General features: G+C 39.4%; 1 protein-coding gene across 2 annotated transcripts in view; it reads left to right on the top strand.

The window, feature by feature from the left end:
• The window catches only part of LOC122811483, a 1,134,152-nt gene that overhangs the window by 1,062,442 nt on the left and 44,486 nt on the right, over positions 1–27,224 (top strand). For both annotated transcript variants that reach the window (XM_044083349.1, XM_044083348.1), the window contains exon 3: positions 16,676–16,837. In XM_044083349.1, the coding sequence (XP_043939284.1) occupies positions 16,676–16,837 (162 nt within the window). The remainder of the gene's footprint in view (positions 1–16,675; positions 16,838–27,224) is intronic.

Here is a 27,224-nt window from a genome sequence, read left to right as displayed (position 1 = left end):
GTTCCGTTTGTTGTATCTTCAAGTTAAAGCAAAACTTCCATTCTGTGGTATTGCCAATTTTCTTGCCTGTATATTGAATGCTTATTAATTAATCTCCATTTTCTTGTATGCCTTACACACATATTTATTTATTTATTTGCTTTTGTGTTTGGGAATTGAAATGCAAATTTTCAGCAGAGGCCCAGGGAGAAAAGTTCCAAAACAAAGATAGAAATACATTTTTAATGATTAAAAAAAAAAATCAACAAACATTATTTACGAAGTATTTCAAAGCAAATGATCAACAAACATTATTTACAAAGCATATTAGATTAAGTAAATACATGATCTGATGTTGTCATTTTCATTCATTCCTCAACTGCTGGGTTCGGGTTTGACCCTCGGATCTGACTCAGCTGCTTTTAACATCTTGTGGAACACTGAAAGCTCTCAAGTTCTTCTCTTACCCATAATGCACCAGTCACCTACCATACCTCAGATCTCGTTTTCCGCTTTTACGTTCAGACGAAGGTCACTGTTAGCTCTTGAATTTAGTTAGTGTTTTGTGAGTAATACTAAAATTTGCCCTTTATAACTTACTATATTCATGTTTTTTACTTATCAGAACTTTCTTATCCTTTTAACTTTGACCTGTCTTGCCCTTGTTATACCTTTTTAGTTTATTTTCCTTAATTATCATTGTTGTTAATTCTTCCCTTTCTTCCCCCTTTTAGGTAGTTTTCTTTTACTTACCATTGTTGGTATTCTTCATAACTTATTTAAAGTTAAAAAAACACTTCTCTTTCCTTTTTCTCTTTTTCTTGTCTGCTATTTACATAGCAATGTTAGAAAAACCTTCGGTTTTTAAAAAATGTGAGGCCTGTGGCCATAAGATCCCTTTGTCAGATGCACACAAGTTGTGTGTTTATTGCTTAGGCCCAGCCCATTTAAACTCTGCATGTGACATATGTAAGGGCTTTAATCCAAGGGCCCTTATTGATGAAAAAATAAATTAATATTAAGAGGATTAATGCCATTGGCATCCTCTGATACAGCATCTGGGTTCAACCCCCAAGAAAGGCAATAAAAAGGAGGCTAAAAAATGTCCATTGAACCCTTCAGGCTCTTCTGCTCTAAGCTCTGAGCTGCCTTTTAAAATAGCTAAATCATCGGATCTGATTCCATCGGATCCAAAGACCAAAACCTTCAATCTGATGTCTTCAGATCCAAAATCTAAGACATCAGATCCAACCTTATTGGATCCAAAGAAACACAAAAGTGGCTCTTCCTGGATCCGGTCTTCTCACACTCTGTATTCAATAACTTCTCATCTCCCATCTCCTTTCCTGGAGAGACACACCACTCCAGGACCTCATCCATTGCTTCTTCTTCTCGAACCTCCAGAAGTTTGACCAAAGCAGATGTGGATAGAATGATGAGGAAATTTCTGTCAATGCAAATTCAAATGGGGTATCTCCCAGCTCCTACTCCAATGGGTCTGGAGACCTTCATAAGTACTACCCCATCTATTTTGTCTCCTTCTCCGATCCAGCCTTTGGTTTTGGAGCAGTTGGAAATGAGAACTCCAGATCCATCCATATCATATCCGAAGTTCATTGTATCTTTTACTCCGGTACCATCTCTGAGTGGAGCCAGATCCAAGGCACTGGAGTCGACTCCAAGATTGCTGGAGCCATCTTTACCCTTCAGAGCCTCGCCCCATAACAGCTTGGCTATGAGTCCTGCTTTGAGCGGTTTGCCTTCAGGTCAGAAGGAGTCAATAGTTCAGAAGCATGTCTTCTCAGAGCCATCAGTTTCTTTCTCCTAGAGGGATTCTGCTTTCAAGGTGGTGCAAAGAGTTTTCTCTGCTCCAATAGAAAGGATGCATCCGCTTTCTTCGGCTCCCACTTCCCAGACCCAGTTGTCTTTGCGTCAAGAGTCTCAACTTCCTACAAGGACAGCCAGCTCAAAATCTCCAGGATACCCCTCAAAGTATATTGATTTCTTCTGATAGCTCTCTGGAACACCTCACCAAAGAATACCCTAGGAAGGGAAAGTGCAAAAGGAGGTGCTTAGACTCTCCTCAAGAGTCTGTCATGGAAGACACTGATTTTGCTGAGGAGGAAGTGCCCCAAGATCACCACCTGATAACATCTTATTTGGAGTCAAGTTAGAGATCCTCAAACAAAGGGGTGGTTGGTCAGCCAATAACCCTTTGCAACAAGAATCAGTATGCCTGGAAGCCTTTGAGACTGTCCCGTCTACCTCCTGGGTGACTCCACCCACCAATGAGCTCATTGATTTGATCTCTTGATGGTTGAGGAAAGAACATGATTCTGTTGAGGCAATCCCCAAGAGACCAGAAAGGATTCTGGCACCCGGACAGGGATTGGATTGTTGGAGCAAAGGAGTACCAGTTGATGCCATGCTTGTAGCGGTGGCCTTAAAAAAAGGAACTTGCAGAATAAATTTCCTCTGTTCATCCCCTAACAGGGAGTTCAGTGTGCTGGACAGATTCAGGAAGCATGTATATGCTTCCATGACTTTTGCACTTTGGACACTGAACTATTTAGCACACTTCACCAGACGTCAGAGGGATTTGATTAAAGAATTTACCAAATCCCTCACCAGGCCCATTACTTCTGAGGCAGAGAACTCTATTGCCTTAAAGTTGGCTACCCTACAGTTCATTTCAAATTCATCCAGGAGGCTCATTTCAGATGCAGCTGCAGGTACCTCATGGGTAGTGGGTTCGGGCATTTCCATTAGGAGGCATGCCTGGATGTGCCTGCATGATTTCATGGAGCCCTTCAAGTCTTCCTTTAGTCAATGCTTCCTTTGACAGAAGTTATTTTTTTGGCCCCAAGATTAAAGACACACTATACAGGTGTGAGCAAGATGAGGTGGTTGAAAATGTGGTTCAGTAAGTTCCAGGGTCCTTTCCAGGGGCAGACTGGGGGAAACTATAATGGAAATGATGCCCATCAGCAGAGGAGGCCTACAGAACAAAGGGTCTAGATATACTTTCTCTGACAGATTCTACCAGCATACCAGCACTCCTGAAAGGAGGCCCAATTGTTCACTTCTGGAGGCAGTCATGGGTCGTTTATTCCTGCAACAGAGAACCTGGCTAGAAATTACAAAAGATACATGGGTGCAGAGGATTATTTCCAGAGGATTTCTAATACCCTTTGCCATTTCATCCCTCTTAACAATAAATAAAATTCCTGATGTTCCACCCAGAGGAAAGCAGCAGCAGCACTAGAAATAAAACAGCTGCTAGAAAAAAGTCATCTAAGAAGTCCCACCAGACCAAACCAGAAAGAGTGCAGAACTTACTCAAGATTCTTTTTTAGTGCCAAAGAAAATAGGGGACTGGAGACCAATTTTGGATCTCAACAATCTGAACAAATCAGTTCAGTACACAAGTTCCAGATGGTCACAGTTCAGTTCATTCTGCCTTTTTTGAGCAAGGACAACTGGATGTGCTCGATCTTCAGGATGCATACTATCATATAAAAATTAACAGACAATCCAGAAAATACCTATGCTTCCAGCTGGGAGTCAGTCATTACCCAATTCAGAGCTCTGCTCTTTGGTCTCACCAGAGCCCCCAAGATGCTCACCAAGTGCATGGCAGTAGGAGCAGCTCACTTGAGACTGCAAAGATTCTGAGTGTGTCTTTATTTGGGCGAGTGGCTCATAACCGCTCCCATCAGGCATCATCTGACCAAAGCATGAGATTTGGTACACCAGTTATGCTTCCACCTAGGAATTACTGTCAGTCACAGCAAATCACAACTAGAACCAACTCAAATATTAGAGTTTATCAGAGCTTTGTTCGACACAGTATCCTTGACAGCTTCCCTTCCCTTACCAAGGGTACTAACCATACGATTCCAGGTCGGAAAGATTATTCAAAATTGTTCTCTCTCAGCTCGATTGATTCTTCAAACTTTGGGGACAATGTCTGCTGCAATAGTTTTGGTTCCATTAGCAAGATAACACATGAGAATGGCCTCCCCCTGTTGTAGAATGGCTGCCCCCCCTGTTGTAGAAGGAAACAGCAGTCCACAAAAATCACAAAAACTGATAGGCCATGTGATGCCCATGCCCTGGCCCAGCAATCAAGGATCCTTAATCCTCACCACTAATACCAGATAGAGTGTCTCATATAAGAGGAAAGGATAACAAATACACACAGTAAAGTAAAATTTCCCTTAAGTACACACAGAGATCACAGTCAGTCTGGGGCTGGTTCCTCCCTTGCTTCCCAGGTCCCCAATAAGATTCCTCGCTGGCACAGCTATAGGGTCCAGATCTCAGCCTAGCTGGCAAGCTAACCTCCAGTACCCTCTCTGTCCAACTAGTGCTTCATGTCCCTGCCCAAGTAGCTGACACACACACACACATACACACACACACACACACATACACACACACACACACACACACACACACACACACACACACACACACACACTTTGAGATAAATATTTATACAACTTCACAGACACTCCTGGGAAAGGCTGACACAGATTCTCCAGCTGTGCCCCTTTACTCAGACTATACAGTAGTAATCACTGCCACCACCAGCTAATAATTATCAGCTACCCAAAGGCCTTAAAAGGGTGTCCAATAATTACTGTGCAATATTATTATCCAATTGGTAGTATAGCCCAGGGCTAAATCTATAGGAGTGGCTTAGACAGTACACTCTATAAATATGCAATGTACTCTAGAGATTAACTTACCCCTACACAAACCAGCCACAGGTAAAAGGTTTTTAAAATATTTAATAATAAGTACTAAAACACAAGCCAATACTACTACACCACAGTGCTATTCAAGAGTTCAAAGATCATACAGAAACTTAAAATAATTCCATAGTACAGTTCTGACATAACAGAAAAATACTTAGTCTAATCTTTATAGTCCTAGCTATTTCTACAAGAAAACATACTTCTAAGATAACTTACTTACATAAAGCAAGGCAGTGCTGAGTTAGATAGTCAAACAAAAATGCTTAATAATTTCTGGTTCTCACTGTTTAAATTGAATCTGCAGTTCTGCTAAAACATTACATCATTTGTTTACACATTCCTGGTTCCCAGGCCATACAGAAACTGTATTTACATTATTTTACATTTAGAGCAATAAAGGACATTCCACATGCAAATTCTGGTCATTAACTTTAGCCTTAAAACAATAGGCAGGATGCTTACTCCAGACTCATCGACTCCAAATTCTAACTTCAAAGGACATACAAAACATAATTGTAATTTCAAAGAACATTTGAAATGCTTGGCTTAGTTTTCCTTACAGCGGATGGCAATGTTGCTACAATCTTGAAGTTCACATTTTACAGTGTTTTCTTTCATTTAAGAAACAAGCCTGTATTTTACATTTATATTTACAAATGACATAGTTATCTATAAAATTCTATCTGGCTAGGCTGGCAGCCTTCACCCTTCTCTACCAGTCTTCACAGGCCAAAAAAGAGCCATACAGATGATAGAGTGGACTATTGAGGATAAGAAAGAAATTATGTATTGCTACTATTATGCAAGAAGCCCAAAATTTCCTGACAAAAGATATACAAAAAGATTAAGAAAGAAATTAGAGGAAAGAAAAATATTTCCACAAGAAAAACTGTCAGAAGCTTCAAATAAAAATGTGTGTTCATTAATTCAACAGGCCCACAAAAAAACACTATATAGTCCAAGAAACTTTGCGCCGTTTGAAAAAAGAAGAGACGGAGGAAGCGTGAAAATTTAAAGAACAAAACTTAGAGACATTTGAAGGGTATAAAAAAGAAGTATGGACATGGAAATGAAAGAGAAATTTGATATGGTGCAATATTTATGCAAAGGAAAAAGCCAAATTAATCAACACAAAAAAGGCAGCCCCAAAGATATTCAAAGAGAAATATAGGCAAAGGCATCCAGATATGGACAATTTTACAATAAAAAAATAAGATCACAAAGAGGGAATGTAGAACAGAAAATTAGTCAGGTAGAAGTTAAAAAACTAGAAGCTGAAGTTATGGAATATTTACAAAGTGAAGGATTCAGTGTAGAAAGTCTAACACAGGTCATATCACAGTATGATGAAACAACTAGTCCGCAAAGTAAGGAGAAACAAGAGGAGCAGGAGACATATGAAGAAGAAACATTGGCATGGGAAAGAAAAAGAGATTTAATATGGTGCAGTATTTGTGCAAAGGAGAAAGCAAAACTAATCAATGCAAAAAGAGCAACACCAAAGATATTTGAAGAGAAATACAGGTAAAGATATCCAGATATGGAAAATTTTACAATACAAAAAATAAGAAAACAAAGAGGAAAAGTAGAGAAAAAGGATTAGTAATGGATAAGTTAAAGAAATAGAAACTGAGGTTATGGATTACCTGCAAAGTGAAGGATTTGGTGTAGAAAACTTAACTCAGATAACAACACAACAAGACAGAGCGATGGACAACCAAATTAAGGAGAAACCAGTGGAGCAGGAAGCATCTAATCAGTTGACATATTAAGATAATTTGGAACCTCCCATAGGAAACCAGCACAAAGGTTCAGTTGGAGCTATGCAGCAAGGGAAAGAACAGGAAATTGTGGCAATTCTGATACAGTCAGTCATGGAGTGATAGGCCAGTGAGTTCCCATATGAAAGAGCAATGGATGACACAGGGTGAAACTGAAGAGAACATGGCACAGGAAGAAGCTCTGGAACTTTCTTTAGAATGCCCACAGAAAATGGCGAACAAAGAATGTGCCCTCAGTTTAGAAGAAAATTATTTAAGAGAAGAGCTGCTTAAGTTAATAAAGTTGGATAAACATATTAAGATCAATGAAAGAAATAGACTGCAGAAGGTCAATAAAACCCAAAAAGTTAGAAGTTTGATAAGACAAATGAACACCGTAATTAGGACTGTCCATAGAGATTCATGCGATATAACAGAAGTAAATAGGATACTTTACTGTGCAGCCAATTAGTAACAAATAGTCCTTCCACAAGAACACAGGGTAGTAATGGAAAGAAAGGATAGAAACAATTTGCCATAATGGAAGTATCAAATAGAGAAAACTATAAAGCAGTTAAGACAAGAAGTGTCACTGTTAGAAGAGTATAGAAGAGGGAACAGATCAACAAAAATCCTTAGAAAGATAGATGTGATAAAAGCAATGCGCAGTGCTAACACATATCAGGATTTATTATGCAGTATCACAAATAATAAACTAAAAATAGCAGCACAGGCAGAAAAATTAGAAGATGCGCAGAAAAATATAAAGGAAAAGTACAAAATAAGCAATTTATTGATGACTCAGATAATTGGAAAACAAGATAAAAGGAATTTGAAAGACCACCAAAAAAGAAGAAATAGATTCATTTTGAAGAAATATTTATGAAGATGCTGTGGAACATAGCAAAGATGCTAAATGGATAGAAGAAGTAAAAAAAAGAATAAGAAATTCAAATGTACAGGATATGAAATGGGATGAAGTAATGGCCAGAGAGATTGAAACAAAGTTAAGAAAAGCCTCTAACTGGAAAACTCCAGGCAATACCTAACGTCTGGCTAAAAGTATTAACATCTCTGCATGAAAATTTAGCCATGAGTAAGAACTATTTATATGCACTCCCCGAACAGACACCAGCCTGGCTGACAAGAAAAACAATGCTCCTACTTAAAAATGAACCTGGAAGTTACCCTAAAAACTATAGACCAATAACTTGCCTTCCAACAACATAAAACTATACACTGGAATTGATGCTGACAGAGTTTATAGTCATTTCGAGAAAACTCAGTTATGGCAACAGAACAAAAGGGTAACCATATGGAACAAAGGATTATTTGTTGTTAAATAAAGTCATAGTGGAGAACTGTAAAAAAGGGGAAAAATCTAAGTATAGCATGGATAGACTACAAAAAAGCATTTGACAGTATCTCACATTCATTGCTTAAAAACATATAAGATACACCCTACACTGATAAACTACATCACAGCAACCATAAAACAGTGGGAACCCACTTTGCAGTTACGACATGATAAAGGACAAATTATTATTCCAGGGATAAAAATCCAAAGGGGGATATTCCAGGGTGACTCTTTTGCCTTGCCCTTAACCCATTAAGCTGCCTGATTAACAGATTAAGTCATGGCTATAATTCGGCTCCCAGAAAGTAATAAAGTGTAAAGACTTCTCATCTTCTCTTTGTTGATGATTTAAAACTGTATAGCTCATCAGATGAGGAACTGAAAGCACAACTGCAAGTAGTCAAAACTTGTTCAGATGATATAAGAATGTAATTTGGTCTTGATAAATGTGCAAAAGCAACCTTTAAAGCAGGAAAGCTGCAGCACCAAGAAAACATCAGTTTGGGACAAGAATGTGATATAAAAAAACTTGAGCAACAGGGAGTGTATAAATATTTGGGAAATGGTGAAAGATCAACAATAACAAGAACAAATGTGAATAAAACTCAGTAAGGAATATTTTAGAAGACTTAAATTAATCCTGAAAACAGAGTTGACACCTAGGAACAAATTTCAAGCTGTGAACCAATTTGCTCTTCTGTCCTAACTCTCAGTTTTGGAGTGATTGTCTGGCCCCAAAAGGTGTTGGATAGATTAGACAGGAAAACCAAAAGGATTCTTCATGCTTATCAAATGATTTATAAAAATCAGTCTGTACTAAGATTATTTTTTCCCCGTTCCAAAGGAGGTATGGGCCTCCTTGAAACTGTTTACATGTATAGATCTGCAATCGTGGGACTGCATACATATCTGCTGACCTCACAAGACCCAAGCATAGTGAAAGTTTTGAAACATGAGGAGAATAAATCTAAGATGACTTCCCTTCTTAGTCTAGCAGAAGCATATTGGCATCAAGCAGAAATGGAAATTAAACCAGAAGTAGATAACAATCAGGCAGCAAGTGAATGTGCCAAAAAACGAAAGAAAGAATATAAGGTGAAAGATCAGATGAGAAAGTAAGAAATGTGGAAAATGCATAAATATAGTTGCAAGTATAGAAAACTCCTGGAACAACCTCATGTTGATCAGGATCGAATGCAGGAATGGTTAAGGAGAGACAAATTCAAATCAAAAGATGAATGGTTAATATTGGTGGCCCAAGATAGTGGACTACGTACACATTGGTTTACAAAGTCCATTGAACATGTGGGAGAAACAGACAAATGTAGGTTTTGTAAAACAGAATTGGAAACAGTTGCACACCTTGTTGCTGGCTGTGACATACTAATGGCAGAAAGACTATATACTGAAAGCATAATAATGTGGCAAGACTGTTGCACAGGGGATTGTGCAAACATTATAATATTGCAGTAGCTGAAAAACACTGGAAACATGAGTCACAAAGCATAACAGAAAATGTTGAAGTCTACATCACATGGGATTACCCATTACCACCAGTTTAAAAGACAGATGTATGAAAGCCAGCTATAGTGGTCCATGAAAAGAAGACAAAAGTAGCATAGATCATTGAAATCGCTACACCCAGTGACTACAGTGTCTTGTGTACAACACAAAGTCATAAAATATCAGCATTTTCAGGCAAAACCAAGAGCAATGTAGAAGAAAGATACCCAGACAGTTCCAATAGTAGTAGGCACAATGAGTCTTATAAAAAGAATCTGCAATCATATTTAGATATGTTACCAATACATGTAACCCCATATGAATTGCAGAAGGATTCATTACTGGGCACATTGCGGGTGCTGCAAAGAGCACTTCTGGCTGACATCAAACATTGAAACAATACTATTTTCATGAACTTTAAACATACTTTGACTTAGGAATGGGGTCCATTCCCTTCATGGTATTAGAAACCCAAAAGATTTGGGGAAATTAAAAAGAGAGTATTCTTCAATGGACCCTAGCTACTCAGTGATCCATTCTACATCAACCCTTATCCACCCAAATCAAAATAACTCAGGCTTGCAGAAAAATTACCTCCTTTGGTGTATTCACTCTGATCAGATAATGCAAGGTTGGCCCTTCACTTCTCCTCATTCCAAGGCCTTAGTTACCACAGATGCTTCCCAGATTACAGGTAGGGGGCACTTCATGGGAAAGACAATCCAAAGCACGTGGTCCCTCAAAGAGGCCAATATGCATATCAGTGTCCTAGAAATGAGAGCTGTCCTCTCAGTGTTGCAGGCTTTTCAAGACACTGTCCCCTCTGGAACCATTGCGATCTAGATGGACATCATGTCAGTGGTCTGGTACATCAACAAACAAGTTGGAACCAAATCTTACCCCTGTTTCAAGAAGCTTTGAGAGTGTGGCAATGGACAATCTCAACCAAATGATTTTTGATAGCAATGCACATTCTGGGGAAATCCAACGTGACAACAGACAGGCTAAGCAGGTCCATTATAATGCCTCACAAGTGGTCTTTCAATATGAAAGTGATGGAAAAAGTTTTCCATCAATGGGGCCAACCTTGCTGTGATCTCTTTGCGTCTCCCCTCAACAACAAGTGCAGCAGGTACTTTGCTGTGGTCACCCCACCGGGGGAATCACCAAGAGATGCTCTTCTCCACAATTGTCCCCCCCCAGTCACCTCTATTCCTTTTCCAATGTACCTCTTATCACCAAATTCCTTCACAAAACATCTCAGTTTAAGAGCACAGTCGTCATCATTGCTCCTTATTGGCCTCATCACATTTGGTTCCCCTTTCTTTGGCTTCATCTGCTTCATCCCCATGGATTCTGGATCCAATTAAAGATGGCCTGTCTCATCCAACAAACATAATACACCCAGATGTCTTAGGCCTGAAATTAACCACATGGTTTCTCCACTTCCATTAATATCAAGAAACTCCAGGCTGTTCTCCCCTGTTCACCACATTCTTTTATCCTCCCACAAAGCGTCTACTAGAAAACTTTACAGAAGTAAATGGAAAAGGTTTGCTATTTGGGCACAGCAGAATGACATTGACCCTTTTTCAGCACCAGCACCTAAGGTTCTAGAGTTTTTAGCAAAAATCTTTAATGAGGGTGCTAGTTCTTCTACTATTAAAGTACAGGTAGCTGCCATTTATAATTTTCATATCGAGTAAAATTTCATCTTTAGCCTCTTTCAAACTCTGCAAGGCCTTTATAAGGGGAACCTTTCCTCTCAGGCCCTGTTTTTAAGACCCAGCTCCCCCATGGGATTTGAATTTAGTTTTACAGCCCTTGACCCAATCTCCCTTTGAGCCAAATGTGAATTAAAAATTCTAACTTGGAAAACTATCTTTTTAGTGGCCATTACATCTGCTAAAAGAGTATCAGAACTTCAAGCCTTATCTTCTAAACCTCCTATTTGATTTTTCATAAGGATAAGATAACCATGTGAACTAACCCCTCCTTCCTTCCTAAGGTGTGTCAGAATCCAATATTAGTCAGTCAATCGTCCAGTCTTCTTTCCCAGTTTTTCAAACAAAGGAGAATATATGTTACATTTGCTGGATGCTCACAGACAGTTACATTTTTACCTTCACAGGACAAAGTTTTTCAGGAAATCAGATCAATTATTTGTCTCATTTTCGGATTCAGAATTGGGTACTAAAGTGACCTTAGCCAAATGGTTAACTGATTGTATTTCATTTGTTTACCAAAAAGAAGGTTTGACTTTGCCAAAACTTCTAAAATCTCATTCTACCTTGTCTGTGGCAACTTCTTCAGTGTTTTGTATCTAGATCTTCCTTGGATGATATTTGTGCAGCTGCAACTTGAGTTAACCCTTATACCTTTATTGTTCATTACAAATTGGATGTAGTCTGTAGGGGTGGAGCAGCCTTTGGCTAAACAATTCTCAGGATTATCCTTCCTTAGAGTCCTCCCATGATTGAGGTAGCTGGACACTCTGTCCCAACAGTTGAATAATGACTGAAAATGACAACATCAGATAAAAAAGTTATGTACTCACCATGACGCTTCACGTGTGTTGTCTATTTTCATTCTTCCTTGACTTCCCTCCCTCCAACTCCCTACCAATTTGACTTCTGAAAGGATCAGAAGATGCTAAAGGGACCACTGTTTGAGCTCCAAATACTGGTATTTGTTCTTTTCCATAGTCACTAAAAGTCAGCAAACAAGATCTGAGGTATGGTAGGGGACTAGTGCATTGTGGGTAAGGGAGGAGCTTGACAGCTTTCAATGTTCCACAAGTTGTGAAAAATCTCCAAGTCGGATCCGAGGGTCTGATCTGAACCCAACAGTTGAGGAAGAATAAAAGTGGACAATACAAATGGAACATTAAAATATTGTGAGTAGAATCAAAAATACTATATTAGTACACTTGATAGTATCCATAGTGGAAAGAGTTAGGATCATTCACTTAAAATTATAGGTAGGTTGCATAGTTTATTAGTTGCCAGGTGATATTTTAGGATAGATTTGAATTGTTGCAGTTCATTTAAACCCTGATGAGGTTTGGAAATTTGTGCAGTGCCTTAGAGATAGCATCAGAGAATAGTGAACCACTGTAATAATTATTAGAGTTATTAACAAAAGTTAAAAGTTCTGAGGATTTTAGGGTTCTAATTTGGTACATGCCATTGGATGAGATTTGACAATGAGGATATTTTAAGTGGATGGTGAAGTATTTTATGTGCTGTGAGTAACTGGGAGAAGGTGATGTGTTGAGGAGGCTCTACTTCATATGGTCGACATTTCAGAATGTCGACATTCATATGGCCGAGACCATATGATAGACATTCGAAATGTCGACCATACAATAAAAAAATAAAAAACAAAAAAAAGTACCTTCATGTTGCTAGCAGATGGGGCTATGCCCCCCTGCACCCCCAGAACTTAAATATACCAACTCTGAGATCGCACTACAGTGCGGAAGTGGAAATCTTTCCATTCCGCACTGTAAGGAGATGCTGGTTCCCCATGGTCGACATTTCGAATTTCGATCAAATCATTTGAGGGTATTGAGCACAGTGCAGTGATGGGAGTGGTTTGTAAGGCTGCAGGCGAATTTGCTAATTTTGTTGAAGTTGCTTTCTGGTTTGTATCTGGTGGAAGGGTTAAGATTTGTGAATATTGTTGAGGTATGTAGGAGGGTAGGAAGGAGAACAGAGGTGGCAGCTATTTTTTTTACTATGATCACTTATCAGGTGCTTTGCACTGTAAAGAGAGCCTTGTTTGCAGTGTTCCTTTTTAACTACAGTGTCAATGCGCAGATCAGATTTTAACTTATCAATGATAACTCCTAGTGATTTTGTGTTGTGACATCTTCAATTTTTGTGTTGTTTGAGGAAATAATATTAAGGTCAGAGCTGTTTTCATTTATGTTTATGATAAAGAATAGTATTAATTTGTTTTTTTGGGGATTTAAAAAAGCTGAGATTTATTGAACTAGTTTTCTAAAAAGTTTCTTGTGTGGTGGTTTCTAAGGTGGGAAGATTGTCAACATGTTGTATTATGGTGGCAAATTCTGATTCCTTATGCATGTCATTAAGGAGGATATTGAAAAGTATTGGCTCAAGTATGGAGCCTTGGGGGATTCCTGTAGTGACTGGAAGGAATGTAGAGTGGAATTCATTCCATTTTACATAATGAGTATGATTGTTTAGGTTGATGATGAACCAGCTAGATAAGGCAGCTGTGAGGTCTATAAGATTTAGCTTTTGGAGCAGTAGTTGACGTGAAACTGTGTTGACCACTTTTGACAAGTCCAGGAAAAGGGTAGAGACAAAATTACTTGAGTTTGTACCTTGATTAATGGTATATAGGAAATGTGCAGAGCAGTTTTGGTGCTGTGCTGCGGTCAAAAGCCATGTTGGGTAGGAGAAAGTAACTGATTATCAAGTAGAAAGGCTAGGAGTTGCTGATGTATACATTTTCAAGTACTTTGGAGAGAGGAGAACAGATTGCTATAGAATGATTATTTGATAGTTCGGTAAATCTGCAACCTTTGTGTAATGTCATTAAGAAGGAAGTTTTCCACAGGGCTGGGATGTAGTTTTCTGTAATGGATCTACTAATTAGGATAGATAGAGGGTAGCAAATGGTGTTAGCGGCTATACTGAGGTATTCAGATAGCAATATTTCAGTAGCTAATGTAGGTTCCAGTTTTTTATGTATTTTTTTATGGTATTTTTCTAGATGGTTGTTAGGCTGAGTCGGATATGGAGCTATGGTCAGAGGGGGTTAGGTGAGCGTGGGTATTGCTTGTTATTGTCTGAGTTGAATATGAAGTGTTTGTTGAATTTATTGGCAATGTCCTCATGCTTTCAAATGGGAAAGGATTTGGGATGGGTTTTCTGCCTGGTTTTTGGAGGTTGTTGAAATTTTGTCAAATCTTATCGATTTTTGTATGTTTGGCATGGTTTGTAGAGAAGTAGCTCTTTTATCATAATGAACATGTGCCTTTGTGTGGTTTCTGAGGAACCAATATCTATCTGGCCAAGGCCTTTGATACCATTCCTCACTCAGGAATTATTGATAAACCCGCCAAACTAGGCATCAATCCCTATATCAATAGGTGGGTTGCAAATTGGCTCACAGATACAACACATAGTGTGAAAGCAGCGGACTCCAATTCAGACTGCCGACCAGTCACGAGTGGAGTCCCACAGGGATCAGTCCTGGGTCCCCTCCTGTTCAGCATCTACTTCTCAGAAGTCCAGGCCAACACAAAGGGACTCTGGATGACCAGGTTTGCAGGCAACTGCAAGCTTGGGAACCATTATTAACTCCCCAAGTGATGCAGACATCCTAGAGAAAGGCCTCACTGAGACCAATGACTGGTGTCGAAACCATGGCCTTAAGCTTAACACCAAAAAATGCGTCATCATCCCCTTTGGTAAAAACTCAGTTCCCACTATTTACCACATCGATGGGAGCCCACTGAACATTGAAGGCGTTATAAGAGATCTGGAGACGCAGGTTGACAGCAACCTCTCCTTCGACCACCACATTGCCACTGTTGTCAGAAAGTCCTTCTATGTGGCACATCTCATTACCAAGGGTTTTGCATCCAGGAAAAAAGAGGTCATCGTCTCTCTCTACTCTTCCCTTATTAGACCAATCATAGAGTATAATGCCCCATTTGGCATGTACCTCACTAGACACCGGCAACAGCTGGAGGGGACACAGAAGTACCTCATGAAGAGGATCATAGGCATTAAACACATGTCCTACATGGACAAACTCAAGACTCCAGCTATTCTGTGTCTCATATCGCCTACTTAAAGGTGATCTCTGCTTGACTTACAAAACCATGTCTGACCCAGCTCTGTTAGAAATGCTACATCTAAAGAAATCCCAATCCCTCTACACACACGCACCAGAGACTTCAAACTCATTACCACAATCAACAGAGCATGCTGGACCACAATCAACAGAACATGCTGGAGGGACAGGTTCCTCACCCAGAGACTGCCCATGCTCTGGAATAGACTTCCCATACATGTCAAGCAGAGCACCTCACTGACCCTCTTCAAGACAAATCTTGATGAATGGATGGGTAATAGAAAGATCACCCCAGGGATCATTCCAGTGGCTGTAGCTGATAGAGGCACTGGGAACTAACGTCGGTGGCATGATGCCAGGGTACTTCTATGGGCTAGGCTTGTAAAGGCTCTAGGGCCAATAGCCTAGTACACACCTATGAACCTATGAAAGATTGGGTCCTAGTTTTGTGCCATTGTTTCCAGGCTTTGTTTCTGTCTCCCATGAATTGTTTAGTTTGGCAGGTTAACCATGTGGCAGAATTTATTTATTTTCACTCTTTTATAGCTCAGCGGGCTTGTTGGTGTAGTATGATTAAGAAGGAGTTTTTGAAGTGGCAGACAACTTAATCTAGAGGCAGATATTTGCGAGGTTCCCAGTCACATTGTTTAAGTGTGTTATTAAATATGGATTTATCAAAATCGGTTACGTTTCTCATGGAGTTGAAGTATAAAGTTTACAGGGCTTGTTGTATTCTCTCTTAATGTAAATGAGGTGATGATAGCTGACACAGTCTGGGATGGTGTTTACTAAATTAATTTTTTCAGGGTTGGTTGAGAGTATGCATTGCAGTCTAGTATGGATGTTTTTGGATACTTTGTCAAATTGGGTTGGTTGTTGGATCAGCTGAGTGAAATGATAGAGGTTAATATTATGGAGGGGTAGAGTTAAGTTTGTCAGAGGTCCAGTCTATGTTAAGGTCACTGAACAGGATGGTTTCCCAGTTGAAAATAGATGATAAGTAGATATGTATGTTTTGGGATGTTCCTAGCATCTGGGGGTGGGGGGTTGTAGGCAACTACAGTGGGGAGGATGTAGGCAGCTACAGTGATTATGGATTTCTGATCGTTTAGGTGGAGTTTGGCTATTAGTATTTCTTCATTGCTGTATTGTGGATTAGTTGAGAGGTAGGTACGGCTGGGGGCGTGGCCATCATCTTTCAAGCCACCTTACAAAGCCGTACTACCTCTCAACTAATCCACAATACAGCAATGAAGAAATACTAATAGCCAAACTCCACCTAAACAATCAGAAATCCATAATCACTGTAGCTGCCTACATCCTCCCCACTGTAGCTGTCTACAAACCTCCTCCCCCCAAATGTTCTTTATCAGTTATATGATGAGGACAAGAAGATGGGGACAGGAACAATGGTTGTGAAGAAAGAGAGAGACATATGGTAGACACCTGTTCTAATTCTGAGTTTTGTGTTTTTCAAGCTTAGTGAGCATGCTTGGAAGACCCCTTTGACCATGGGACATCAAACAAGTGAAATGAAAGCCAAATACACTGAACAGCCTGCTTTGTTTCCTGGTGCAACATTCAACCCTGGGCCTCAGCCATTCGGCCTGGCAACCCACCATGCCATGGAGCATTCCAAAGTAAGTGCATTTCAAGTGTTGGTACTGCTGTGGCGTTGCTTTCTTGCTATTGAAGCTTTTTGATCAACATATTTATATACTATGAAAATTATGACCTCCTTCATATTGACTTGTCACAGTTATTTTGTCTTTGAGTCTGAACTGTGATATTGGGATATTACTGTGCTGTGTTGTGCTCTGCACTTTTGCAGTGGTTGACAGGTCACAGAGCTATTGCCTAACTTGTGCATACTTGCAGACAGCAGAGAAAGGGACTTTGTGCACACATGTGGTTTAGATGAAAGGCCTGTACTTAGAGCTGTAGGCACATTGTTCTTGTTCCTGTCAACAACACATTTCTACTGATATACTTTAATTTCATGCTGAAGTTGTTATGCTGAAGTAATACATAGGTAGTGCAATTTCAACTTGTGTTCAGGCATATCAATCATCATCATTTCCTTTCGGCTTATCTCGGTTAGGGGTCGCCACAGCAGAACAACGATCCGCAGAACAATTGGCAGTGGAGATTTTACAGTGCCGAGTTGCCAGCCCGGCACCAAACCTTCCAGAGAAGGCACACACACATGCACGCTCACACCTAGGGCCAATTGAGAGTGTCCAATCCACCTACAGCATGTCTTTGGGATGTGGGAAGAAACCAGAGCACCCGGAAGAAACCCACGCAACCACAGGGAGGACATGCAGACTCCGTACAGAAGGCACCCCAGCTGTTCAGACATATCAATAATATTGTATATTAGTTTTTCTTGTTTTTTCACAGGACATAACTAGCTTACTGAAATTACAGGTGATAATGCTATCTGGTATGGCAAAATACAGACCTTCCTATATGGAAGGTAGTGTAGTTAAATATCCAACCTAGCAAAACCCTAAACCATTAAACTACTTAGTAAGAGAAAACATGTGACAATGTAACATAAAAGTGACTTGTCTACTTAGAAAATGACTAGTCATTTTTACTGGGTTGCATTTTCATACCTTAACCATTTGTATCTGTAAGTCGTCTTAAGCAGTAGAGTTGTAATGAGACCAGTCATGGCAGAATTGTTCATCTGTGCTTAGTTACTCATAGTATGCGTGAGTATGTAAATATTCCAAGATATTGCAGACAAATGCTTCATGGTTTTCGAATTGTGCGTACTTTAGTGGACCAAAAGCATAATGTGTGTCCAAGATCCTGTGTCCTAAAGGAGCAAATACAATCATCACTATTCAAAATGGCAGCCACATTTTATCCAGTACTTGGACTTGTCTGAAGAAATCTCTGTAGGTGTGTATTATTTTAGAAGTACCACTAGAATGTTCAGTTTATATCTATTTAAGGGGACATTATGGTGTATATACAGAAGTGCAGAATTTTATACATATCCATTTGTCGCTTTGTCATCATTGATATGTCTTTGCAGGTTGTTTAGTACCTTAATAGTTAAGGGTGTAAATGAGATATCTTGGTACTCTGCAAAAGTCTCTTTGCCCATTTTTATGCATGGGAAGTAATGACATTTATGTCTCTGAGTCCTCAGATTATTGTATCAGTTATTCCTTAGTACACTAAGCAAAATTCTGTAACACATACTATATTAATTTAGTATAAAAGGAATTCCTTCCTAGTACAGTATGATTCCCAGTGAAATGCACTACATTAGCTGTATGCTACTCTGCAGAAGGCATTTTAGCTATATCCAAAACATTTTATAACGGAAATAAAAAAAAAAAACATTATGCTAGACTTTCATATCAGAAAAGTGACAGTAATTTATTTGAACCTCACTTTGCTGTACTCACACTTCCAAAAGGTAGACCAACTTCATGAAAATGAAAGTAACCTGCCAGAAGCAAGACTTGTTACATCAAAACTTAAAACCTTTTTTTTTTCTGTGGAGGCAAAGTCCCTCCAGCACCCTACAGATTAACTCTGAATTCCAAAGTTTCTGCACCTCAAGTTAAAGGGAGTTAACTACATTGCCCTTCACTTGCACACACCAGACAGTAACCGGTGTCACATCTCCTCCAAACATTATTCAGCAAAGCACGTCATGCTCAATAACAGCTTTGCTACAGAACCAACAGTGAAAATAGGTTCACAGACCTGCAGTCTGCCTCAGTGATGTGCCCTCCATTTAAGACAGAGTGTAGGAATGCAACTGAGTTTGTGATGTAAAATGCAAGTAAGTAAGCAAAGCGCTGTACAATTTTTCTGTTTTGTTTTGGTTTGCTTTTTGTAATGTTTGGTAGAAGAAGTGCTCTTCTGTACCATAGTAATATATTTTTAATTCACTGTGATAATGGACTATAAATTAGCAATAGAATACTGGTGTGTGTGTGTGTGTGTGTGTGTGTGTGTGTGTGTGTGTGTGTGTGTGTCTCTCTGCAGGCACACGTGCATATTGTAACAGTGTGATGACTCTTTCTCTATATGTCTAAATGTTGTAAAATTGATGTGACATAATGTAAACAGCACTGTTGTAAATAGTGTTGTTTCTTTAAAATGAGTAGCTACATTTCTATTAGCTAGAAAAGCTTCCCACAAGAATTGTTGTTTATGAGCAATTAATAATTTAAATGGTATATAATAAGAAGGCTATAACCCTGTTAGCCACAGATAGTTGCCTGTCCATGAAGAGATAATTTGTGCCGAACAGGTTTTCTGTGGAAAGAAACTCTCCTTAGCATGGAGAACATCGATATCTGTGCAGTAACAGAAACCTGGTTCAAGGCTCCCGAGAGCACCCCAGCACTACCAGGTTATACCTCATACCATGCTTTTCGGCCCCAATACTTGGACCGAACCACAAAAGGAGGGGGAGTATCAATATTCGTCAAAGATACCCACACCTCCAGGTTGGTGGCACAGCACAACGCATCAGAGACTATCCATGTGCAACTAACAGTGGGTAAAACTGCCTTCCAGTTTATAGCCTGCTACAGACCACCCTCCCAAACCCAGGAACCCCACTCGGCCTTCCTGAGAACACTGGAAAATACGAAGGTATCTCCAAACACCATTATATTGGGTGACTTCAACTACCCAAACATAGACTGGGAGCATTACTCTAGCTCCAACACCCTAGCCCAAAGGTTCCTAGAATTTATAAACTCAAATGCTATGGAACAACTTGTTACCACTCCCACAAGAGAGGAAAACATACTGGACCTGATCATCACCAACATGGGGACTCTATGCTCCAGACCAGAAGTGTATCCCTCACTGGTAAGATCAGACCATAAACTAATCTCACTGCATATTCACATCCCGACCCCACCCCCTGCCCAGAAAACCACAGTGAAAAACTTCTCTAAAGCAAATTTCACACTCCTCAAAACCGAGGTGGAATCCTTCAAAGCCCCCGGGCCTGTGGAAAATACGGCCCAGACCGCAGAATTCTTTATAAATGCATTCTATGAACACCTTCAGGAATGCATGGATCATGCAATCCCAAATAAAACCAATACCCAATCCTCCAAAGGCAGACAGTCTGGTGGACCCCAGCCATAAACAAACTATACAATAGAAGGAGGAAGCTACTACATGATAGAGCAAAATCCCCAAAAGGGAAGGTATCTCTGATCAGTATTAGCAAAAAACTACGGGCACTCATAAAATCATCTAAGGCCAGCTTCGAGAGAAAAATTGCACAGGACACTAAGGATAATCACAAGGCTTTCTTTAGTTATGTTAGGAACCTGGGTGGGAATTCCCAGATATGCTCAGAATTAGTCCAAAATGACAAAAAATACACCAAACCCACAGACATTGCCAACATCCTAGCTGACAGGTTCAGTGCAAACTTCTCCCCCCCTCCCCACCAAAAGGGCAAATATCTATCCCAGCAGAGTGCTACCCCCCCGACATCTCAGATGCTCAGGTAAGAGCCGCCCTCTCCAAAGCAAAAAACACAGCATCAATGGGACCAGACGGTGTCCCGGGCTGTGTCCTACATGAACTCCAAGAAGAGCTAAACCCAAACCTAAAACTACTGTTCAGTCTCAGCTTTACTACAGGATATGTACCCAAAGAGTGGCGTACAGCAACAGTGGTCCCTCTCCACAAAGGTGGTGCCTCAACGGATCCTGGAAACTATCGCCCCATAAGCCTGACTAGCTTGGTCTGCAAAGCTATGGAAAGGATCATCATGGACCTCATAAATAAAGATATTGGGGACCTACAGACACTGGATCCTACCCAGTTCGGCTTTGTTAAGGGCAGATCCTGCCTCTTAAACCTGGTCGATTTCTTTGAAACAGTCACCAAGGCCATTGACGAGGGGAAGGTGGTCCACACAGCCTACCTAGACCTCGCAAAAGCCTTCGATACAATACCTCACTTGGGCATTATAGATAAGCTCACCAGCTTAAATATAAACCCCTATGTCACTAGATGGGTTGCAAACTGGCTCAAGGACAGAACCCACATGGTTAGAATTGCTGGAGCCATGTCAGACTCCAAACCAGTTACAAGTGGCGTCCTACAAGGCTCAGTCCTGGGACCTCTCTTGTTCGGTATATATTTCTCGGAGGTACAGGCCAACACGGAAGGACTGTGGCTGACCAAGTTCGCAGATGACTGCAAACTGGGGGCCATAATAGACTCTCCAGGTGACACAAGCATCCTCCAAAAGGGCCTCATAGAAACAGACAACTGGTGCCAGAGCCATGGCCTCAAGCTAAACGCCAAAAAGTGTATAGTCATCCCCTTTGGCAAAAACAAAGTGCCCACAAATTACCACATAGGTGGTAATCCATTAAGTACAGAAGAAGTAATTAGGGACCTGAGGACCCAAGTTGATAGCAATCTCTCATTTGACAACCACGTGGCCAAAGTGGTTAGAAAAACATTTTATATAGCCCACCTAATCATGAAGGGATTCACATCTAGATCACGGGAGGTCATCGTGCCTCTTTACTCATCCCTCATCAGGCCCATAATTGAGTACAATGCCCCTTTGGGATGTACCTTACCAGACACCTGCAGCAACTGGAAAGACCCCAAAAGTACCTCACCAAGAGGATCAAAGGGCTCAAACAGATGCCATATGCTGCCCGGTTAAAGAAACTCCAGCTCTACTCAGTGGCATACCACCTGCTCAGAGGCGATCTGTGCCTGACGTATAAAGCCATGTCCAACCCAGAATTAATGGACATGCTGCACCTCAGAAAATCCAAATCCCATCGAGCTACATGCTTGAGAGACTTGAACCTCAGCACTGAAATAAATAGGACATGCTGGAGGGACAGATTCATAACCCAGAGGCTCCCTTCACTCTGGAATAAAATCCCAGTCCAGGTTAGGCAGAGCCCCTCATTGACTCTCTTCAAGAGGAATCTTGATGAGTGGATGGGAGATCGTAGGTTTATCCCGGGTATCACTTCTGTGTCACTGTTAGACAGAGGTACAGTATACTAACCTCGAAAAAGGGCATAGCAAAATTAATTTAAAATGGGTGGCAAAAGCCAAACACACTCTGGCTAGGCTTATAAATGCCCTAGGGCAGATAGCCTGGTATGAACCTATGAACCTATGAATCAACCTGGTTTGAACACACCTTTGGTCTGTGTTACAAGCTATATGAGAGATTGTTTTATTTATTTATTTATTTTGGAGGGGGGGAGACTATCAGAAAAGTTTGGTTATATAATTTCTTTTATTTCACTGTATATACAGGAAAAGTTTACACAAGTACTTCTTCCTTCTGTTCAATAAACCTTCATTATTTAAAAAAAGTAAAGGAAAATAAATAAGAAAAAAAGTGTCATTATTTTATGGACTGGTGGTCTCTCCTGCATTATTTAGCAGTTTATTGATGGGTGCAGCAGGCAAATTTGGCACAATTTTCTCCATGTAAAAAGGAATCATCAGTTATCACTTTCATTGCCTGAAAGACCATTAGCTGATCTTTTTTTTTTTCAGTTGGAGAGACAGTCCTCCTTTAGTATGGATTGGGAGTTTGGTGTAGAGTACATCTGTAGTTGTTACTATGCAAAGATGATGACAATGGAGTGACTGCTTCAGACTTTCGCTACTACAGCTAAGAGATGGCTGTGATTGCCAAGCCCATGGTGATGACAAAGCTCCACTTTTTTATCAACTAACCTGAGAGTAAGACCTAAAGATATGCATCATGGAGTTTAAATGATACACCCACCACATGGGATGGGCCTGAAAAGACTGGTCCATAATCCTTAACTGATGATCCTTTAAAAGCTTTCATGGACATGGAAGTAGCTTAATGTCAACTCTATGCTAAAGATAGTTAGAAGTGTTACTTCTGAGATACAAGGCCAGGTTTTAAAGTTTTACGTTTTTACCTAATAAGTATCAATAATGAAATTTAAAGCATGTACTTTAATTATAATTACATCCTGAGATCAACATGCTAATAGTAAAGGATACAAATGTTAGCCATTGATAAGTTTAAAGGGCATTGCTTGCCACTTTAACAAAGTGGGTATTTCAAACTGACCCCTAGGACACTACTTCCATGGATCCTGACAGTTTACCTGGATAGCTACTTAGAAACATAAAATCCCACCTAGCAAAACCCCTCCATCAACTCTTCAACCTGAGTCTCTCCACTGGGTGTGGTGAATGGCAGTTGAGGTGCACTTGCATAAAGTTGATCCATCTCCTGACCTTGATAATTACAGACCTGCGATTCTCACTAATATTATTTGCAAGGCTATGCAATTTATTAAGTTAAACTAACAAAGAATGATATAGGTTACCTTATTTCCCTTGGATGCAAAATAGTTTGGCTTTGTAAGAGGTAGATAATACTTGCTTAATATGTTTGGGTTATTTGAAAGGTTTACCGAGGCCATGGATAAGGGGCATGCAGACCACATTACTTATCTGGACCTTGCCAATGCTTTTAATACTATCCCTCTTGCAGGGTTTGTTGACAAATTCTCCCAGCTCTGCATTAACCCATACATAGTTTGCTGGATTGGTAATTGTTTGTTAGTTACATTAGACCCAGACTTGAGTATGGGATAACAATATGGAAACCCTCTAAGAAAACAAGCATGAGTAAACTGGAAATAGTACAATGGAAATATACCAAGGGCATCCATGGATGTGAAAATTTAAGGTATTATGAAAGACTAAAATATCTGAACTTGTACAGTGTCTCTAACAGATATCTAAGAGGAGATATTATTTAGTTATATAGGGAATTTAGAGATATCTACCTCTGGGAATGTTTGGGGTTATCAAAAAGTACTAGAGAATTATCAGACAACCTATACAGAAGATTCTATAGGCATGAGAAGTGTATAAACTGGTTCTCTGACAGAGTAGCTAAAGCAAGGAACAGACTACCAAATTACATTAAAACAAATACTAGTTTAGATATTTTTAAGAGCAGCCTGGATACTTATTATGGGAAAAAGTGTTTTGGCATATTGGCAAGCTAGAAAGGCATTAATGCCCGTGCTTGAAATATTTGTATGTCTATATGTATGTATGTATGCATTGGCTGTCTGTCAGAACCCATACTGTTAAGGGTGGGAGTCTTTTCTCTAGACAGAAAACTATCACCAGTGTTATCTCACAGGGTTATATCCTGGGCCTAGTCCTCTTTGGTATGCATGTCTATGAAATAAAATCCAGTATCAAGGGACTATGGCTAACTAGGTTTGCTGATGACTGCAAACTGGAGGAGGTTATCATGTCTCATTCTGATACTCAGTTCTTCAACAAGGGCTGGACCACACAAATGCTTGGCGTGTCAAGCATGATGTTACCCTCAAAACCAAGTTTCCATTTGTAAATCTAATCATTACTTCCTATGATACTGACACCTTTCCACTTAAATTTGACAGTCATCAGGGACTTGGCAACATATTTTGATAACAGATCATGATATCTTCTCAGGGTCCAAAGAAATTACAGTCCCAGTTTTTTCATTCTTTATTAAGCCTATCATTGAATATAATGTACCATTCGGCATATACTTTGCTTATCTCCTAAACAAGCCTGATAGAACTCAACCTTTCTTTTCCCAAAGGATCTCAGATATCAGTATCCTAACCTACTGAGATAGACTAATAGCCCTCCTCTCTCAATTCAGTGGCATACAGACTCCTGAAAAGTAACCATTGCTTAGTCTTCATGCTGTGAAAGCTCCAGCACTTTTTGAACTTCTTCACCTAAACAAAACTAGTGGTAAAGCAACCGTCTGTTCTAGAGACGTAAACTTATACTATCACATCAACAACTTCAGATGGTATGATAGATACCTAACCCAACTTGTCACACATTTCAGGAATAGGTTGTCCTTACCTATCAAGCAGTATGCTTCCCCTGACTACATTTAAAACCATTCTGAATGACTGGATGGTCTGATCACAAATTTTTACTTGGGATATGTGGAGAAAGTGGAAAAAGTCTGTTTATTGATGGCATTTGGGTAGTCTCTCACCATTACTGGATGATGTGGCTTAGCTTTTTGATGGTCTCTTTGGCCATAAACATAGCAAGCAAGAAGCTATGAACAAATAACTGCAAGGTCAAACTAAAAGAAAGGAATCAAAATAAATCGGTCCATGATGAAAAAGAATATAACTCCCTTAAGGTGTATAAGCAGATTTTAAAACAACCTAGAGAAATTAATCTGCAGTCAGCATATTGGGCATAGACAATAATTTATCATGTCAAACAGAGGAAGGCACTATTTTAGAAGTACCACCAATTGATGCTTCAAGGAGATGATCATACTGATTGGCTGCCATGAATGTAAGTGGCTTTCAACAAAATCAAGATTCAAATTGGGAGTAATCCATACAGAGAAGGCATGGTGTTTCATCCAGATCAGTGTCCCAACCCAGACCCATGGTATCTTCAGAAGAAACTCAACAGAGAGGAGGACACTAGCATCAAAATTACTCTGACTTGGTATGTTTGAATCAAAACTTTACCCACACTTTATCAAGCATCCGGAAGCACAGAGAAACTCGTGGAACTGTGATAAATCATTTTTGCAACAGACCGTGATTGTAAACGGTCTTAAACTGATTTTCTGAACTACTATTTGTTTTAAGTAAAATAATGACATTTATCACTTCAAGATGTGGAATGAACATTTATGTTTTGAAGTCTTTAAAGTTATATTGTAGATTAATTAATTTTAAATTTCTTAATGACATCTGTAGCTTTAAATACTGTGAACATTAATACTTTTAGAAAGTAGAGTTTGTGTACTTCAGTATTACATACAAGTTCAAAAGTTTTTGAAAATGCTTTGAAATAGAAGTTGGGAGATCATGAATGTGCCTGTTAAATCAGTAATTTTATACCTTGGGAATTGATAAGCATGTTATTTTGGACAATCTCACTAAAGGTATTGATAACTACTACATGAAAGTACACAAAGGTGCTGATTTAGTTATCATGGTCAGTGAAAATGTTCAGAAGGTTGAGTGACACAAAATGTTACTTAAAAGTGTATATGAGGTGAGTGAACAGTGATAACACAGTGACTGAGACTGTACTTGCTGACATTTATACTTCCGTTTTTGTTATTTGATTCACGATATGAATTTTATTAAGGTCACCGATCCTTGTTTTTCAGTTTTTGGATTCCCAAGATCCATAATAAAATAAATGACATTCCATTCCACCCTACTGTGTCAGCAGAATATTCTAAAATACTTGTAATTTTAGTGGATAGAATGTTAAATTCCCACTGAGCTCCATACCATCTTATGTAAGAGATACTTTCCATTTTACTGAAAATATAAAGAATGTAGATGTTGAGTTAAAGGTTAATAGATTAGTTCTAGGCAGGCAGTTTGAGCAGATGTGTGTGTGTGTGTGTGTGTGTGTGTGTGTGTGTGTGTGTGTGTGTGTGTGTGTGTGTGTGTGTGTGTGTGTGTGTGTGTGTGTGTGTGTGTGTGTGTGTGTGTGTGTGTGTCTATTTATTTATAGCCAATTCATGCACCTTAAAAAGTACCAATAGATTTGCTTCTCATCTTCATAAAAGCATACCAGTCATCCCTGAGATAAATTTATATAAACCCATCCAATTTTGAAGATGTTAAGTTGAAGGAAATTAAGGTTTTACACCATTTAACATCTAGGCTTAAAAAAAAAAAAAAAAAAAAAAAAACGATAAACATGACTTTTTAAATATTTTTTACAGCTACAGGATGGTTTGGGTCATGTGATTTTTATACTAGTATATTCATTTTTTTTAAATTGTGTATTAATGATTGATGAAATCCTAGTGATGCATTTAAAGGATAGTCATAGGCACTTGTTGCAAAAACACAAGTTTGAATTACTGCTTTTCTAGCATAATAGTTGAAGTGGCAATTCCTCATACTTTGTTTTTATCTTTATGATGGAATGAGATGGCAGCACTTACAGGATGATAAGTTTTGGGTA

Source organism: Protopterus annectens, chromosome 9.part0 (genome assembly GCF_019279795.1).
Source record: "Protopterus annectens isolate FY-2018-M chromosome 9.part0, PAN1.0, whole genome shotgun sequence".
Classification (NCBI taxonomy): Eukaryota; Metazoa; Chordata; order Ceratodontiformes; family Protopteridae; genus Protopterus; species Protopterus annectens.
The sequence above is the reverse complement of the archived record's forward strand: the minus strand, read 5'-3'. Positions and strand labels throughout refer to the sequence as shown.